This window comes from Hylobates moloch, unplaced genomic scaffold (genome assembly GCF_009828535.3).
Source record: "Hylobates moloch isolate HMO894 unplaced genomic scaffold, HMol_V3 SCAFFOLD_18, whole genome shotgun sequence".
Classification (NCBI taxonomy): domain Eukaryota; kingdom Metazoa; phylum Chordata; class Mammalia; order Primates; family Hylobatidae; genus Hylobates; species Hylobates moloch.
In genome coordinates this window covers 10058689-10077472 of record NW_026652293.1, presented here as the reverse complement: position 1 = coordinate 10077472, position 18784 = coordinate 10058689, and the positions used below count along the sequence as shown (strand labels likewise).

The 18784-nt window shown below is 46.3% G+C and overlaps 1 protein-coding gene and 1 non-coding gene across 5 annotated transcripts in view; both read left to right on the top strand.

Annotated features, from left to right (window-relative positions):
* Positions 1-18784, top strand: part of ATP2B4 (ATPase plasma membrane Ca2+ transporting 4) — a 117405-nt gene that overhangs the window by 92017 nt on the left and 6604 nt on the right. For 2 of the 4 annotated variants that reach the window (XM_032136266.2, XM_032136267.2), the window contains 5 exons: positions 2179-2370; positions 2821-3034; positions 4041-4252; positions 5406-5513; positions 8425-8601. In XM_032136266.2, coding sequence (XP_031992157.1) covers positions 2179-2370; positions 2821-3034; positions 4041-4252; positions 5406-5513; positions 8425-8601 — 903 coding nt within the window. Of the gene's footprint in view, positions 1-2178; positions 2371-2820; positions 3035-4040; positions 4253-5405; positions 5514-8424; positions 8602-14540; positions 14719-18784 lie in introns of all 4 variants that reach the window. The other 2 variants (XM_032136272.2, XM_032136269.2) reach the window with 2 other exon arrangements.
* On the top strand, positions 10600-10724 carry LOC116458163 (small nucleolar RNA SNORA77). Its single transcript, XR_004245229.1, has one exon. It is a non-coding gene; the product is annotated as a small nucleolar RNA SNORA77 (small nucleolar RNA).

Here is an 18784-nt window from a genome sequence, read left to right as displayed (position 1 = left end):
TCTTGGCTCACTGCAACCTCTGCCTCCCAGGTTCAAGCAGTTCTCCTGCTTCAGCGTCCTGAGTAGCTGGGATTACAGGCGTGTGCCACCACACCCTGCTAATTTTTGTATTTTTAAGTAGAGATGGAGTTTCGCCATTTTGGCCAGAGTGGTCTCGAACTCCTGCCCTCAAGCGAAAAAGCCCACCTTGGCCTCCAAAAGTGCTGGGATTATAGGCATGAGCCAGCATACCCAGCTTCTAATTGTATTTAACTTCCCTGATTTTATGTTTGTATCCCTTAAGCTGAAAATTTTGATTCCTAATTGCATTAACATGATTATTTTTTGTTTTACTCTAAAATATTTCAAGTAGTTACAAAATATCAATAATATTAATACAATTACTCTGCCAAAAACAATTAAATATTTTTCTTATAGTTCCTTTTATCCATAGGTATATGCTACCAGGAATGTGCCATCAAATTATTGTTTTTAAGTCATTTGTAACATTTTTTGTGTGTGTGCAGTTGTGCTACCAAGTGGCTACCAGATCATTTATATCATGTCACTTTCCATTTTGGAGATTGCTTTTTAGGCCAGTGTGGTGGCTCACACCTGTAATCAATTGCAACACTTCGGGGGGCCAAGGGGGAAGGAGCACTAGAAGCCAGGATTTCAAGACCAGCCTGGGCAATACAGTGAGACTCCCATCTCTAAAAAAAATTAAAAATTAGCCAAGTGTGCTAGCACACACCTATAGTCCCAGCTACTTGGGAGGCTGAGGTGGGAGGATTGCTTGAGCCCAAGAATTCAAGGCTGCAGTGAGCCAGGTTCACACCTCTGCACTCCAGCCTGGACGACAGAGCAAGACCCTGTCTCAAAAAAAAAAAAAAAAAGAAAAAGAAAAAAAAAAGAGCGAGAGAGATAAAATACGTGGTTCTAAAGTCAAATGTACAAAACAAGGTATATTCATAGAAATCTGGCTTCCACCCTCATTGCCTTTGCCTTGCTGCTTCCCTCTTAATTCAATAGGTAATTTTTTTCTATCGTTTTTGGTTTATTCTTCTGTTTGCTCCTTTAAAGTATAATCAAATGCAGTCCGGGCACGGTGGCACATGACTATAATCCCAGCACTTTGGGAGGCCAAGGCAAGTGGATCACCTGAAGTCAGGAGTTCAAGACCAGCCTGGCCAACATGATGAAACCCCTATCTCTACTAAAAATACAAAATTAGCCTGTCATTGTGGTGTGTCCCTGTAATCCCAGCCACTCGGGAGGCTGAGGCAGGAGAGGAGACTCGCTTGAACCCAGGAGTCAGAGGTAGCAGTGAGCTGAGATCACACCACTGCTGTCCAGCCTGGGCAACAGAGGGAGACTCTGTCTCAAAAAATATAAATAAATAAATGTAATATATTCATGGCCTGCCCCCTTAGATAAGTGATACCATACCATAAACTATTTTTTCTACCTTTCTTTCTTCACTTACCAACATAACTTAGAGATTCTTTCATAACAGTAATTATAAAGCTGGGCAATATAGAGAGACCCCCATGTCTACAAAAAATTTAAAAATTAACCAAGCAGGGTGAGCAAATGCCTGTAGTACCGTTACTCAGGAGGCCAAGATGGGAGGATCATTGGAGCCCCAGGTGCGGAGCTTGCATTGAGCTGAGATCCTGCCACTGCACTCCAGCCTGGACAATAAAGCAAGACCCTGTCTCAATTTTTTTTAATTTAATTTAAAAAGAAAATTTTGAACAAAGATGAAACTTCAGAACTGTGCTGCCATACTACTACTCCTAGAACAAATGCAGAGTTTCTCAAAGGTGTCGGAATGACATGGGCTTAAATGAGATACTAGCAGTGGCAACAGAACTGTAAGAATTTGGAGGTAGAATAGACAGGATTTGCTCTCTACCTTTTAATTAGTTTCCAAGGTTGAGGGAGTAGGAGGGGAGGGTGAAAGGGATATCAAAGATGACTGTAATTCCCAGTCTGGGCTCAACAGTAAGGTTGGTAGCATCAGGCCCCAGCCCTCCTTTCTCTAGAGTGACAGTGACACATTTGCTCTTTGTTTTCTTTTGTGTGACTAGTGTGCCCTGTAGTATTTACACTGACTTCTGAAGCTTCCTGGAGGTCAGGAAATGGAGCCTGGGCTTTCTCCACTCCTTCACTGTTTTCCCTCCCATCTCACCTCAGGGCATCGCAGGCACAGATGTAGCAAAGGAGGCTTCAGACATCATCCTAACAGATGACAACTTCACCAGCATTGTGAAGGCGGTGATGTGGGGACGAAATGTCTATGACAGCATCTCCAAGTTCCTGCAGTTCCAGCTCACTGTCAATGTGGTGGCCGTGATTGTAGCCTTCACTGGAGCCTGTATCACTCAGGTGAAGGGGGTGTGGGTGGGCTGAGACGGGAGGGATGAGTCAGGGGCTAAGGAACATGGAGTGGAGAGTACGGTGTGTTTACTGAAGAGTAAAGACAGGGTTTCCCCGTGACGTTGGGAAAGGAGTTAGCTCTTCTAAGTCTGCTGTTTTCGTCTGCTTGTGTAGATGATAACTTACAGGCCTTTGCTTAGCACTTATGTGTCAGCCACTGTAATAAGCATTTATATGCACTATCTGTGTTCTTCAAAAATGACCTTGCAAAGTAGGTATTATTATCCCCATTTTATGGGTGAGGAACTTGAGGCTCAAGGAAGTTAAGTAACTTTCTCACAGTCACTCAGCTAGGAAGTGGCCAGATTCCAAGTCTAGGTGGGTCGTGGGAGCTGGGCCATCGAAAGGGTGGGCTGGTTTCTGAGAAAAGCTAAAAGGGCTGGTTCTTCTTCCCACCAGGATTCCCCACTGAAAGCTGTGCAGATGTTGTGGGTTAATCTGATCATGGACACTTTTGCTTCATTGGCCCTGGCCACAGAGCCCCCTACGGAATCTCTGTTGAAGCGGCGCCCGTATGGCCGAAATAAGCCTCTGATCTCACGCACTATGATGAAGAACATCTTGGGCCACGCGTTCTATCAGCTCATTGTCATCTTTATCCTTGTCTTTGCGGGTGAGCCACTTTGGGGCTGGGGTAGCAGCTGGGGTCCTGGTTGCAGGTGGGGGCAGAGAAAGAAGGTAGCATGAGAGCAAGCGCACAGGTCAGGAATAAGCACAGGTCAGGAATAAGTACTGTGTGTACTGTATGTACTCAAGAATTTCACAAGGGAGGCTTTATTATTTCTTTTTTTTTTTTTGGAGATGGAGTCTCGCTCTGTCACCCAGGCTGGAGTGCAGTGGGTCACTGCGACCTCTGCCTCCACTGCGACCTCTGCCTCCACTGCGACCTCTGCTTCCCAGGTTCAAGCGATTTTCCTGTGTCAGCCTCCCAAATAGCTGAGATTACAGGCGTAATCACCACACCTGGCTAATTTTTGTATTTTTAGTAGAGACGAGGTTTCATCATGTTGGCCAGGATGGTCTTGATCTCCTGACCTTGTGATCCGCCCGCCTCAGCCCCCCAGAGTGCTGGGATTACAGGCATGAGACACCGCGCCCAGCTTATTTCTTTTTTTATAGATGCAAAAAATTAAGCTTAGGTCCCACAATGAGTACACAGTTGCACTGAAATTCAAACCTATGATTGCCTCACTCTGGCGCACGTAGTCTTACTACCATGCTGCAGTACATGAGAGCAAGTATCAATGCAACAAACTGAGAGAGAAGGTAAAATAAGTCCAGACCAGAACTAACATTTAAAATGTTTCATAACTAGTACAACAAAAAATTAGCCAGGCATGGTGGTGCACGCCTGTAATCCCAGCTATTTGGGAGGCTGAGGTGGAAGGAACACTTGAGCAGGAAGGTCCAGGCTGCAGTGAGCCGTGATCATGCCACTGCACTCCAGCCTGGGTGACAGAGTGAGACCCTGTGTCAAAAAAGTAAATAACTAGTACAGCTCAGATATTGATCAATTAGAGTGGACACCAGCCATAAGCAAGCAGTATATCCGTACCAACACATTCTGGCTCTTAGTTCAGACCACACTTAACTTCCAATGCTTCTCCTCTCCCCACTAGGTGAGAAATTCTTTGATATTGATAGTGGGAGGAAGGCGCCTCTACATTCACCACCCAGCCAGCACTATACCATTGTTTTTAACACCTTCGTGCTGATGCAGCTCTTCAATGAAATCAACTCCCGAAAGATCCATGGAGAGAAGAATGTCTTTTCGGGCATCTACCGCAACATTATCTTCTGCTCTGTAGTCTTGGGCACATTCATCTGCCAGGTGAGATTCCATCTGCAGTTGGAGCAGGAGATCTGGAATGATAAAGGGCAGAAGCTGGGAGCCAGGGTTCCCTACATACCTAGGAAAAGGAATGAGGGAATTACGGGGACTGGAGCTGTAAGTTAAACACTTTGGGATTCCCAATCTGCTTTCTTTTGCATATTGCTCTAGAATTGGAGCCCATTGTGTCAAGAACTCCAGTGCAGGGCAGCATGTTGACTGGAAATAAAATAATCCTCCTAAAATCCTTTCATGATCTTTCTAAATACACAGAAATTTCACAGAATGACCAAAAGAAGTATTCTCTTCTAGTCCCTTTCTGTGGCTCCTGTCAGCCTATATGAAATGTGCATGCACATCTAGTATAGACTCTCCCTGTCCCTGCCCTTTGTTCTGAAGGGCTTATGATAAAAAGTGTTGTGCAACTCAAAGAAAGAGAAGTAATGGTATTGTACACATATATTACATAGTCAGCCCAGCTTGGACTCCTCCAATATGAGACTATGAGCTGACCATGTCCCATCCCCCAGCAAGGTACCTGCCTTTATTTGTCCCCATCCTCAATTCCTTTTTTTTTTTAATTTAATTTTAAAAATAGAGATGGGGTCTCACTCTGTTGCCCAGGCTGGTCTCAAACTCCTGGCCTCAAACAATCCTCCTGCCTCCCAAAGTGTTACTACGCCTGGCCTTTTCTTCTTTTTCTTTTTCTTTTTTTTTTTTTTTTTCGTTTGAGACAGATCTCTCTCTCTCTCTCTCTCTCTCTCTGTCACCCAGGCTGGAGTGTAGCCTCAGTCTCCCAGGTTCAGGCAGTCCTCCCACCTCATCCTCAGTTCCTCACTCCATCACTGTACCTTCTCCTTGTCACTAACTGGCTTTAGTCACAAGAAGCCTCCATCTCCCCTAACTCCTCCAGATCGTCCGTTAATCATAGTCACAGTAACTCTGTCTGTCACCCCATCAGAGTGCTCTTAAAGGCTGTTTTTGTCTGTCTCCCCTTTGAGATTTCTTCTTTTCCCTTCCCCTGCAAGCAAATCAGGACTTGCACCCAAGGATCCTGAGGAGTGGGATGATGTGGCTTTGGGAGCCTTGGCTAGAGGGCCAGCTGCCTGTTAGTCATTTCCTTGATGGTGGGCTGCCCCTTTCTCTGTTCTAGATTTTCATCGTGGAATTTGGGGGTAAACCCTTCAGTTGTACAAGCCTCAGCCTGTCCCAGTGGCTGTGGTGTGTCTTCATTGGGATTGGAGAACTTCTGTGGGGCCAGGTGAGTACCAGCACACCCTCCTGGTGCATTCTCACAGCCTGCAGACCTCCCCTCCTCTACATGAGATGGAATAAGCAACTGTGGAGACCCCCCAGCTCCTCATCTTCGTCTTCTCCTCTTTCCTCCCCACCCCCACTCAAGTTTTCAAGTTCTTGCCATCTCATAGGATCTCAAAGTGAAATGATCACTTCAGAGGTATCAGAATTCTTCTCTAACTATGCCTGGAGGTAGAAAAATCCCTTAGCTTCTCTGAGACAGAAACTAAACTTTTCAATGGAATTTTGCTACAAAAAAAAATAAATATAATAAGGGTCTTAGTTAATGGGTGCAGCAAAACAACATGGCACATGGATACATATGTAACAAACCTGCACATTGTGCACATGTACCCTAAAACCTAAAGTATAATAATAAAAAAAAAAAAGAAGTAGAAGAGTTTACAAGACACATGTCTTTATTCTCATGAGGCAGCAACCTGGCTGTGGGCTGCTGGGCTGACATAATTCAGGGTTTCCAGCCTCTTCTGTTTCTTGCCATTGCTTTATCTGGGTGGAATGCTTAACTCTTACCTGAGATAAATTCAGATTTACAAGATCTCTAGAGTAGCAGTGTGGCCTGTGGTTCAGAGCATGGACTCTGGGAATGGCTGTCTGGGTTTGAATCCAGCTCTCCTTTTTTTTTTTTTTTTTTTTTTTTTTTTCTGAGATAGAGTCTTGCTCTGTCACCCAGGCTGGAGTGCAATAGTGTGATCTCGGCTCACTGCAAACTCTGCCTCCTGGGTTCAAGCAATTCTCCTGCCTCAGCCTCCCAAGTAGCTGGGATTACAGGCACCCACCACCACGCCCAGCTAATTTTTTGTATTTTTAGTAGAGACAGAGTTTCACCATGTTGGCTAGGCTGGTCTCAAACTCCCAATCTCAGGTGATCCACCCGCCATGGCCTCCCAAAGTGCTGGGATTACAGGCCTGAGCCACCATGCCCGGCCTCAGCTCTCCTTTTTGTAAGCTGAATCATCTTGGGCAAGTTACATAACCAATCTGTGTCTTAGTGTCTTCAACTTAGGAAAACAAGGTCATTGTTAGTTAGTGAATCAGTTACTATACAGAAAAGACTTAGAATAATGTCTAATTCCTTATAAATAATCAAATTTTAAACTATTACAATTATAATAGTATCATTAAGTCTAATAATTTCACTTCTTCCTTAATACCACTTTACAAACCTCCCTCATCCTCAGCTCTGGCCTGGGCTATACCTCTCTTTACAGACCCCAGGTCTCTGCAGATAATCCCTTAGTGCCCAGCCACCCAGGTAATGGACACGTTGCCCTAACTGGCCTCAAAGAGCCATTTCTGGAGCTGCAGGCCTTCTCCCCTAAACCTGCTAGTTATTTATTTTACACCTAGATGCCTCGCTGATTAATTTCTTTTTCTTTTCTTTTTTTTTTTTTTTAAGAGATGGGGGTCACAGGCCAGGCACAGTGGCTCACACCTATAATCCCAACACTTTGGGAGGCCGAGTCAAGCAGATCACCTGAGGTCAGGAGTTCAAGACCAGCCTGTCCAACATGGTGAAACCCTGTCTCTACTAAAAATACAAAAAAAAAAAAACAGCCAGGCATGGTGACACATGCCTGTAATCCCAGCTACTTGGGAGGCTGAGGCAGAATTGCTTGAACCCGGGAGGCAGAGTGCAATCAGCTGAGATCACGACACTGCACTCCAGCCTGGATGACAAGAGTGAGACTCTATCTCAAAAAACAAAAAATAAAGAGATTGGGATCTCACTATGTTGCCCAGGCTGATCTCAAACTCCTGGGTTCAAGCAATCCTCCTGCCTTGGCCTCCCAAAGTGCTGGGATTACAGGCATGAACCGCCGCACCCAGCCCTCCCTAATTAATGTCTGACCCAATTCCCTCCACCCTGTTCTGTTTGGTGAAGATTTTTTTTTTTTTTTACCAGTGGGTTCCTAAGGCAGTTTAATGCTTTGGTAAAGCTTGGTTGTTAAACCTGTTGTTTGAAACTCTGTTCTGGCTCTTGCCTCACATGTGGCCATGTGGCCTTGATGCCAGACAGCAGCCTGCCTTCTGTGTCACAACAGCTCTTTCCACATTCAGAAGCAGAGCTCTGGCATTCTTCCCATTTCAAAACCTTTGACTCCATATCAGATTGCCCATACAGTCCCTCTTCCCCACATGAGCCCTGGCTACTCCTTATCTTGTCTGGAAAGAACTGACTGACAGGTGCTGAGCTCACCGGGAAATTTATTTCGAATTTCAAGCCCTATGTACTGCTCCTTGTCTTCTGATAATACTCATGTGTCCCCTCTTCTATGGACTGTCCCATCCGCTTCCTCACCTCAAGCCCAATAAAACTTTTGGTATCCTTTCACAAGAGTTTATAACATAGAAACTACTTTGCATGTGGCAACTAAGAAAGGGGTCATTCATTTCCAATACCCTTCTCAACCCCTTGCCCATACATATGCAATATCACCATCTTCTCCCCAAACTCTTTTCCCCCAGGTCCTGGTCTCTGTTCCTTCCTACTGCGTATCATGCAGTATAGTTCTGTTAACCTCAAAAGACAGATTGCAAAATGGAACAGAAGAAATTAGACAGAAAGAGGAAAATGAAGTATATGACCAGGCAGATGGCTGGTCGATTACTAGAATAGAAGCTCTCTTTTGTGTGTGTCCATAAATACAGAAAACCTTCCTAAAAGCGTGACCGCTGGTGGGCGCTTGGAGAATGCTTGCCTGGATGGATTGGTGCTTCTGTCCACTACTTTTCCAGTGGGAAGGGTGGTAGGGCAAAGAGTAACCTGCCCAAGGGCCTGGCTTATGTAAGTTGACTGACGGCTCTTCTCACGCTGATTCTGACGTCTTCCTCTTCACTGCACTTGTTTTCAGTTCATCTCCGCAATACCTACCCGATCCCTGAAGTTCCTGAAGGAGGCTGGGCATGGCACCACCAAAGAGGAGATCACCAAGGATGCCGAGGGGCTGGATGAGATTGACCATGCTGAGATGGAGCTGCGCCGAGGCCAGATCCTCTGGTTCCGGGGCCTGAACCGTATCCAGACTCAGGTACTCTGATAGTGGTCTGTCCTTCCCTTGGGAGAAGAAGCTTCCCATCTTGGAAGGTGTTGGGAGGGCAGCAGTTCTTGTTGGCCAGCATCTCTTCCCTTCCAAAGGCTCACTACTGATGGGCAGCCCTAGATCCTCAGCTTCAGGACAGACAGGCAAAGGGATCTGTGTGAAGTCCTCTGAGAGGAGAGGAGTCAAATGACCTAGACCACGGGACAGTATTAGCATAGTCCTTTAGCTCTGGGTTGACTGTAAAGCTCACCCTGCCACCCTCTGTCAAATGGGCAAGCTTCAGTATAAGGTCTCTTGCAAGCACTAGACCTGACCCCAGGGTGGGAAATGTTCAGTTTTTCCCTCCCCTTCAGAAGGAAGGAGTTAGACAATATCAATATGCCAACATACCCAGCATTCACTTAATATTAGCTTCCTCAGACTGCTGTTGTAGGAATAGATGCTATCTGGAAGGGTCTTTGTAAAAGAAACTCACCTTGTTATATCTCCCCCATTCAAAGTGTAAGGCCATGGTGGGGAATCTGATGGTTTCATGTGTAAAAATGACAATAGTCTCTTGATGTCTGAGCATCTTTTGCAGGATTCAAACTTGCTTCCTGACAAGGAGGAAGCAATAATTTCTTCAAGCCTCTTCCCTTCTTGCAATTTCTGAAATGGGATAGAAGCCACCCCTGCTGCTTTTATGTCCCCTACCTATAGCCCCAGAATAACTTTTTTTTTCCACTTTCCATGCATCGATTGTAACTACTTTCTCCTGGGTGAATGGGCTGGTGTAAGCATTGATAATTCTGTCTTCCCCTGCTCTCACCACCCATAGCTTTATTGTTTTAATCCTGAAATTTTCCATCTGAAAAACACTGTAAATTCCAAGATCTCAAGGGTGGTCTCCAGAGAACAGGCGTATTCTCTCTGCTGATTGGCTAGAGATCTTCAAAATAAGTTTCACTGCCTAAAACTGGCCTTGCAAATGTTTTAGAAAGTTCCCCAGTCGGCCAGGCGTGGTGGCTTACGCCTGTAATCCCAGCACTTTGGGAGGCCAAGGTGGGTGGATCACCTGAGGCCGGGAGTTCGAGACCAGCCTGACCAACATGGAGAAACCGCATCTCTACTAAAAATACAAAATTAGCCAGGCGTAGTGACACATGCCTGTAATCCCAGCTACTCGGGAGACTGAGGCAGGAGAATTGCTTGAACCTGGGAGGCAGAAGTTGTAGTGAGCCGAGATTGCGCCATTGCACTCCAGCCTGGCCAACGAGAGCTAAACTCTGTCTCACAAAAAAAAAAAAAGACCAAGTGCGGTGGCTCACACCTGTAATCCAGCACTTTGGGAGACCAAGGCAGGTGGATCACCTGAGGTCAGGAGTTCAATACCAGCTCGACCAACATGGTGAAACCCCGTCTCTACTAAAAATACAAGCCAGGCATGGTGGCACATGCCTGTAGTCCCAGCTACTTGGGAGGCTGAGGCAGGAAAATCGCTTGAACCCGGGAGGCGGAGGTTGCGGTGAGCTGAGACCACACCATTGCACTCCAGCCTGGGTGACAGAGTGAGACTCATCTCAAAAAAAAAAAAAAAAAAAGGAAGGAAGTTCCCCAGTCAATCCCACCTCCTTAGTGATAGGAGAGATCGATGAAGTGAATATTCTAAACTACATACCTGGTAGGAACTTATCTCCTATAGGCAAGACAACAAATAGAAAAGTGGAAAAGAGGCCGGGTGCAGTGGCTCACATCTGTAATCCCAGCACTTTAGGGGGCCGAGGCAGGCAGATCATGAGGTCAGGAGTTCGAGACCAGCCTGGCCAACATAGTGAAACCTTGGCTCTACTAAAAATACAAAAATTAGCTGGGCGCTACTCGGGAGGCTGAGGCAGGAGAATCGCTTGAACCCAGAAGGCTGAGGTTTCAGTGAGCCGAGATCATGCCATTACACACCAGCCTGGGCAACAAGGCAAAAAAAAAAAAGAAAAAAAAAAAAAATGGATTGCAGACTCGCTCTGCACCTGACTGTACTTCCAGGCGGGTGCTTTTTCAGTCTGCCAGATAAACATTCCAGGGTGCTGTGGCTGCCTCACCTATCCAGGGCGATGCAGCTCCCTGGGGACACAGCTGCTCCCTGGGGAGCCCTGAGCACTTCTCCATGTTGCTGGCCTCACATCCAATTGGGCAGGCATTGGAGTCCGGGCACTGCCTGGAGCCCACCAGAAGGTGCTTTACAGTGGTCCTTGGTTTGTCTGTCAGAGGGCTTGGTCACCTCTGCCGTGAGGCTGGACTGCAGCTGTGTTGGCAAGTGACCAGATGTCACTGAGCAGCCTGACCATGGTCTAGGCGGTGCTTGAATGCATCCACTTGGCTTCCTTTGGTCATTGAGTTTCAAGAAGACAGACTCCAGGAGACGGCTTGGCCAGGATCAGGCAAAAACAATCATGCCGAAAAAGTGGCGGAAAAGCTAGAAGCTCTCTCAGTGGAGGAAGAGACCAAGGAGGATGCTGAGGAGAAGCAATAAATCGTCTTATTTTATTTCCTTTTCCTCTCTTTCCTTTCCTCTTTTTTAAAAAAATAATTTACCCTGCCCCTCTTTTTTGGTTTGTTTTTATTCTTTTGTTTTTACAAGGGATGTTGTATAAAGAGCTGAATTAAAAAAAAAAAAAGAAGAAGAAAAAGAAAAAGAAAAGTGGAAAAGGGCTAGGTAGGGAAACACTAGGGTTCCTTTCTCTCTCTCAAGTTCCTCCTCTCAGAAAGAAAATTTCCAGCGGGACCTACACAAAGTGCCTCATGGCATCCAGAGTCCCAATCCCTACCCCACCCCACCCTCCAGGCTGCTGACTCCAAGCACCCATAGAACCTGGCGCCTTTGGCTCCCATCTCTAAAGTCCCCAGTGCTTTCCTTTGGGTCTGCTCTTTCCAAAATAACCTGTCTTTGCTTTGCTTTTCTTCAGGATCAACCGCTTCTTCTACTATGTGATTTCTTTTCTCCTAGCCAAGAGTCTCTCAGTCCAGTGCCTCCTTGCTCCTTTCCAGTCTTCTGTCCTGGGAGGCTGAGATTTATGGGCCTTCCTTCCCCTCCAGTACCAATTTCTATTTCCTTGACTATGCACCTGTCTATAAGGTCTTTTTGGTTTCACTGCCTACATAGCTTTAGGTATACTACCTTTCCCCATTGTTGGAGCATGAGGCAGTTGGGCCAAAATGGCATTAAAGCCTAAAGTGAGACATGTTCAAGACGCCACAGTGACCAAATCCACGCCATCCAGGATGCACCTCACTCTGGAAGCTGATGAGGCTAATGATGCTAACGTGTATCCTGGATCCCTGAGGTCCGCTCCCAACATCAGCCCTTCAGCCTCAGCTGGGTTCTAACGAAACCCCCTGCCACCTCCACGTTGATCTTTATTGTCATTCTCATCGCAGTGCGTTGGTATAGGAGGCGTTAGAAAACTTAGAGACTAGGCCGGGCGCGGTGGCTCACGCTTCTAATCCCAGCACTTTGGGAGGCCGAGGCGGGCGGATCACGAGGTCAGGAGATCGAGACCACGGTGAAACCCCGTCTCTACTAAAAATACAAAAAATTAGCCAGGCATGGTGGCGGGCGCCTGTAGTCCCAGCTACTCGGAGAGGCTGAGGCAGGAGAATGGCATGAACCCGGGAGGCGGAGCTTGCAGTGAGCCAAGATTGCACCACTGCACTCCAGCCTGGGTGACAGAGCGAGACTCCGTCTCAAAAAAAAAAAAAAAAGAAAACTTAGAGACTAGAACTATGGAGGTTGGGACCTTGTAACTCCAATAAGCACTGAAGAAGGTGTCTCTACAGTCCCTTCTTCCATGGAGCTGGAACCCTCGCACCCACCCCAAGTGTAAACCCTCTCCTCCTGCAGGTTCAAGCTCCTCAGTCCCAGGGAACTAAAACTGAATAATGTGAGGAAGCAGTAGTGTTTCTGCTCAATCTGTGATCTGGATCCAGAAACTAGCCCTAAACAGCTCATGGCTTCTCAGGAAGCTTTATGAAAGAACTATCTCACTCACATTCTGCCTACTTTCCCATCTTCCCTCCTGGGAAAATGAAGTCCAGTTAATGGAATCAGCACCTTTCCTACATTCCTGGTAGATTAACCCTTGGCATTAAGCAGATAGATATTTCTAAGATTATTCTACCAGATTCATGAAGGCTAAAGGGAATTCCTTTTGATTTCGTCCTTGTTACTTAGGGGTCAGGGATAAGGATGGTAGAGTTGATTGAGGCCCTAGATCAGGACCATTGTCAGAAAATGAATGGCATGGCCAGGCGCGGTGGCTCACACCTGTAATCCCAGCACTTTGGGAGGCCAAGGAGGGCAAATCACAAGGTCAGGAGTTCAAGACCAGCCCAGCCAGCATGATGAAACTCCGTCTCTAGTAAAAATTAAAAAATTAGCTGGGCGTGGTGGTGCACACCTGTAGTCCCAGCTACTCAGGAGGCTGAGGCAGGAGAATGGCTTGAATCCAGCAGGCAGAAGTTGCAGTGAGCCAAGATTGTGCCATTGCACTCCAGCCTGGGTGACAGAGTAAGATTCTGTCTCAAAAAAAAAAAAGAGAAGGAAGGAGGGAGGGAAGGAGGGAGGGGGGAAGGAAGGAAGGAAGCCGGGCGCAGTGGCTGACGCCTGTAATCCCAGCACTTTGGGAGGCTGAGATGGGCGGATCACAAGGTCAGGAGATCGAGACCATCCCAGCTAATATGGTGAAACCCTGTCACTACTTAAAATACAAAAAATTAGCCGGCCTGGTGGCAGGCGCCTGTAGTCCCAGCTACTCCGGAGGCTGAGGCAGGAGAATGGTGTGAACCCAGGAGGCGGAGCTTGCAGTGAGCACAGATCGCACCATTGCACTCCAGCCTGGGTGTCAAAAAAAAAAAAAAGGAAGGAAGAAAATGAATGGCATTAATTGCCTCTGTCGCTGAGGAACAAGGCACTGAAAACCAGAGGCTACTTGTGTAAGCCTCGACCTATAGCTGTTTCAACCACCACCAACCAAAACCTCTTCCTCCCCCTCCCTCAGTCTAATTGCTGAGTTACTGTCAGCATTTCTGCCAGACATTTCAGATCTCTAATGCATTAATGCACTTAGTAGCATTCTCTATAGTGTGCTTGGCCACTGTTGAGCTCCATTCTCAGGGACCCTGCCTACTTCAGCCCAGGGAAAGGATAGCTCAGACAAGATACCCAGAGGAGGATGAGCCCAGCAACTCATGGCCCAGGGGCCTTTCCATCATGGCCACTTGTATATTGGCTACTAAACGGCCCCTGTTTTTTATTTAAACACATGAGTTATTTTCCTGGAAAATCTGCAAAAATAGGTAGTCGGTTTCATTGATTTAGAGGTTCCTGAGCCTTGAAATTCAGTAATACATAATTTGCCTTCAGAATCTTCAATTGTTTGCCTTATTTTTAAGAGTACAGGTAAAAACGGGCCTGTAGGTGGAGGTTGCAGTGAATCGAGAGCGTGCCACTGCACTCCAGCCTGGGAGACAGATCGAGATTCTATCTCAAAAAAAAAAAATAAAGAGTACAGATAAAAACAACGAACAATCTCTGTCTAACTGTTAGGAGTGATGGAGTAGGGAAAAGTCCCTTTAAATTTTAAATACTCTTGGCCCCCTCTACACCTCAAATGCCCACTGTGGATTCAAAGGGAAGAAAAAACTAGATTCTGGCTGGGCGTTGGGACTCCATGGCAAATTGTTCCCTAAATGAAGTATGATATGCAATTAACGTTTTTCTCCTCCTCACCATTGCTTTGTGTGGGAGGGAAGCTCTCTCTTGCTCTCTCCTGTCCCCTTTTCCCATCTACTTCCATCCCCGCTTCCCCAACCTTCCATGACCCTGCCTTCCTCTTTCTTCACCTCTCTCCGACTGACTGTGGAGCAAAGCTGTCTCACTCTCTGATTCTTTGCAGATCGACGTAATTAACACATTCCAGACGGGAGCCTCTTTTAAGGGAGTCCTAAGGCGACAGAACATGGGTCAACAACTTGATGTAAAACTTGTTCCTAGTTCATCCTATGTAGCAGTTGCACCAGTCAAATCTTCCCCCACCACTTCTGTTCCTGCTGTTTCATCTCCTCCTATGGGCAGTGAGTGATAGTCTATTATGATGCATGATTTGCTAAAATGACCACAAGAGAGCACGTGGCATCCACTTTAACCAACCATGGTTATCTTTTCCTTTTGGTTTTTCCCTTTGATATTTTGACTTAAGGGAAGAAAAGACAAAAATCCCACTCTAAAACCTGTGTGCCCTTGTATTTTATTTTTGTAATGTAGAAAAGCTATTAAACCTTAACTGTTTTAAAGACAATAATTCTGTTTTCTGATTGTTCCTCTGCATTGCTCGTTTCTTCCTTTTCTTGAGTTTTGTTTTGCTTTGCTTTGCCTCTTTTGTTTGTCTGTTTGTTGCTTTGCCGGGGTATGTTGTTGTTCCTCTCTTCTCTTCCTGCTCCTGTGAGTCTGAACTCTACCTCCTAAGCTTAGATGTGAGGTTAGGCCAAAGGAAAACCCAGGAGATTTCTTTACATGGGGGCAAGGTTTGGGATCTTTTGAGGAAAGGTAGGAAGGGAGCTAATGTGCCCATGGGTGTGTTTTGATTAGTGGACCTGTCATAATTGAGCCAATATTAAACTTGGTCAATAATAATAGTCCATTTGGCTACCACTGTATTGCCGACTGGCAATTTTAGCATAAAAGTTGTAGCTGGCCGGGCACAATGGCTCACGCCTATAATCCCAGCACTTTGGGAGACCGAAGCAGATCACGAGGTCAGGAGATCAAGACCATCCTGGCTAACACAGTGAAACCCTGTCTCTACTAAAAATACAAAAAATTAGCTGGGCATGGTGGCAGGCGCCTGTAGTCCTGTAGCTACTCGGGAGGCTAAGACAGGAGAATCACTTGAACTCGGGAGGCGGAAGTTACAGTGAGCCAAGATTGTGCCACTGCACTCCAACCTGGGCGATAGAGCAAGACTCTGTCTCAAAAAAAAAAAAAAAGTTGTAGCTATAGGTGAAGAAAAGAAGGTAGTTCAGTTCAAATGTATATGGTTGAACATCCCCGTTATTTTACTTTTCTGGGACTCCGGTTTAAAAATGAGTTAATCTTGGTTGGGTGCAGTGGCTAACGCCTATAACCCCAACTTTAGGAGGCCGAGGTGGGCGGATCACCTGAGGTCAGGAGTTCAAGACCAGCCTGGCCAACATGGCGAAACCCTGTCTCTACAAAAATACAAAAATTAGCTGGGCAACATGGTGTGTGCCTGTAATCCCAGCTACTCGGGAGGCTGAGGCGGGAGAATCACTTGAACCCGGGAGTCGGAGGTTGCAGTGAGCTGAGATAGCACCATTGCACTCCAACCTGGGCAACAGAGTGAGACTCCGTCTCAAAAAAAAAAAAAAAAAAGAGGCTGGGCACAGTGGTTCACGCCTGTAATCCCAGCACTCTGTGAGGCCAAGGCAGGTGGATCACAAGGTCAGGAGTTCAAGACCAGCCTGGCCAATATGGTGAAACCCTGTCTCTACTAAAAAATACAAAAATTAGCCAGGCATGGTGGCACGCACCTATAGTCCCAGCTCCTCAGGAGGCTGAGTCAGGAGAATCGCTGGAACCCAGGAGGCGGAGGTTGCAGTGAGCCAAGATGCTCTACTGCACTCCAGCCTGGGTGACAGACTCCATCTCAAAAAAAAAAAAAAAAACAAAGAAAAAAAATCAATTAGTTCACATGAAGGTAGGAGAAATATACAAAAGAGTCAAAATAACATTTTTTCTTCATTTACTAAACTTTTAGGAGTTTCTGAAGAGGAGTGCCTTTTATTTTGCTTCTCCTTTTCTCTAGTTTGATTGTTTCACCAATAGCCAGCACTTACTTTGCACATAAAGTTTCAGGAAGCCCTTTCTCAGCCAGACTTTCAATTGGAATGTTATCAACTCACAACCTAAGATCTGGTGTTCCCATTGGTAGATTCTTGGATTCTTGCTAATGCTTATGTCCTCCTATTTGTGGTCATTTTCCCTTCCCCAAATAGGACTCAGAGGGGAGAGAGAAGGTAGCCAGCTCTTTGCTGATAATGTGGGAAAGAGTTTATCTGTATTAAATATAATGTGGGTTTCAAATATCTGAGTGTTCAGTCTGTTCCTTCCTCCCCCATTCCCAACCTCACCGCCCCCCACCCCGACCTCCGGGAAGGGGCTAAAGAAAGGTTGCCTTGTCTGTGGTTCACATGATCACGGACTGTGTGGGTTGTCCAGACTTAGATTTGTTTTGTCTCTTTAGTCAAAGTGTTCTGATGTGAGGAGTGGGGGTGGGACTTGATAGAGATAAATACAATTTCTTTAGGTCAAAAAAACAGGCAAGAAAGAACTCACTAAGTCTTGCCCTGCAAGTATCCAGGAACCTCTCGCACTAGTTCTTTCATATTCCTCTCTTAATTCCTTTTTTCCTTCTAGTTCTGCCATCCCCTTCTAACTAGCTTCTGTTCTGTTTTAATCATCCCTTTCTGGTAGGAAGGGTTAGCGTCAGATATCCTGATAGTTTGATGGTGGAAAGAGACTAAGCAGAAGACTAAGCAGAAGACTGGGATCTTGTAGAGCAGCTGGTAGAGGGTGTGCTCCAAACCCTCGAAGACTAGAAGATCAGAGAGACAGGCCACACCTGCTCTTTCTCCAGCTGTGCCTTTTTAGTTGGAGCTCCTAGAAGTTATAGCCATACCTTTTAAAACCCTCTTTCCCATTCCAGATCTCCAAATGAATTCAACTGTTTGTCCAACCTTCAATAGATAGATCTCTAAGATTTCTCTGCATAGGGAGGCCCTATTCCTTTTCTCCTGGTTTCTGAAAAGAGCAGAAAACTGCCCGGCGCAGTGGCTCATGCCTGTAATCCCAGCACTTTGGGAGGCCGAGGCAGGTGGATTACTTGAGGTCAGGAGTTCGAGACCAGCCTGGCCAACATGGTGAAACCTCATTTCTACTAAAAATACAAAAAAAAAAAAAATAGCTGAGCGTGGTGGTGCACGCCTGTAATCCCAGCTACTCTAGAGGCTGAGGCAGGAGAATTGCTTGAACTCGGGAGGCAGAGGTTGCAGTGAGCTGAGATCACGCCATTGCACTCCAGCTTGGGTAACAAGAGTGAAACTCCATCCCAAAGGAAAAAAAAAGGGCAGAAAACTACAGAATGAGAAAATGGAGTTTTCACCTGCCCACTCGTTGAGCTGCAGAGTAGCCCCCAGCACTCATACCCAGTCTCCTGAGTCATGAAAAGAGTTGCCCTTCAACCAGCCACTTCTACCTGTAGGCCAGGGCCCCAGAAGAGACATTTCCCCAAGGTTTTGAGAAATGATGACCAGGAAGGGAAGGGTAGACGGGCTGTGTGGAGACTGCTCAAAGCTTTCCCTGCACCTGCTTCACTAGCCCTGTCTTGTCCCCATACACTGCTCATGCACCAGGCATCATGCTCCAGGAAGGGGAGATGCCAGCCCTGGGTGGATTGGTGGTGATATAATGTGTGGTTGTTCATCAGCATGTGTTCTCTGAGGCCAGTGCTGGAGTTGGGGCATCCTGGCACAGCCCCATGCCCTCTCCTCCCTCACCCTTCTCTCCACCCACCAAGCCAGCTGGTGCTCCCTAGCTGTCTGACCCCTCTTCATGTGAGCTTCCTTACAGGTGGCTGGTTTCCCTTTAGATTCCAGAAGTCCTGCAGTCTAGCTGGATGACTGTTTCTTGCTCCCCAAAAGACGTTTCCCATATTTTTTCCATCTACCCATCCCCAATTCACTTTTATCTTCCTCATTGTTTGCCTGTAACAGTATTATTGGTCACCCCAACAGGCGAGAGGGAAAAGCCAACAAACAGGGCTCCAGACTCTCACTCCAACCCCAGCTGTTACAAATTTATTTTCTATAGTGGACTTCACATGTAATTTTTTCTATAAAGTATTCAATTGAATGGAAGCAGGAAGTTGAAAATCACTGATATTGAAGATGATGTACTGGCGGATAAAGGCACCTGCCCTCCTGTAATATTCAGTAGAAATTTTGAGATCTTGAAAGCATATGAAAAATGTGGGCTATGTTATCACTCCTGACAGTGATGGCTTTGATGGAGTGGGATGACTTTGGACCCATCTCTTGGTCAGTGTATCTGTGCCAGGGCCAA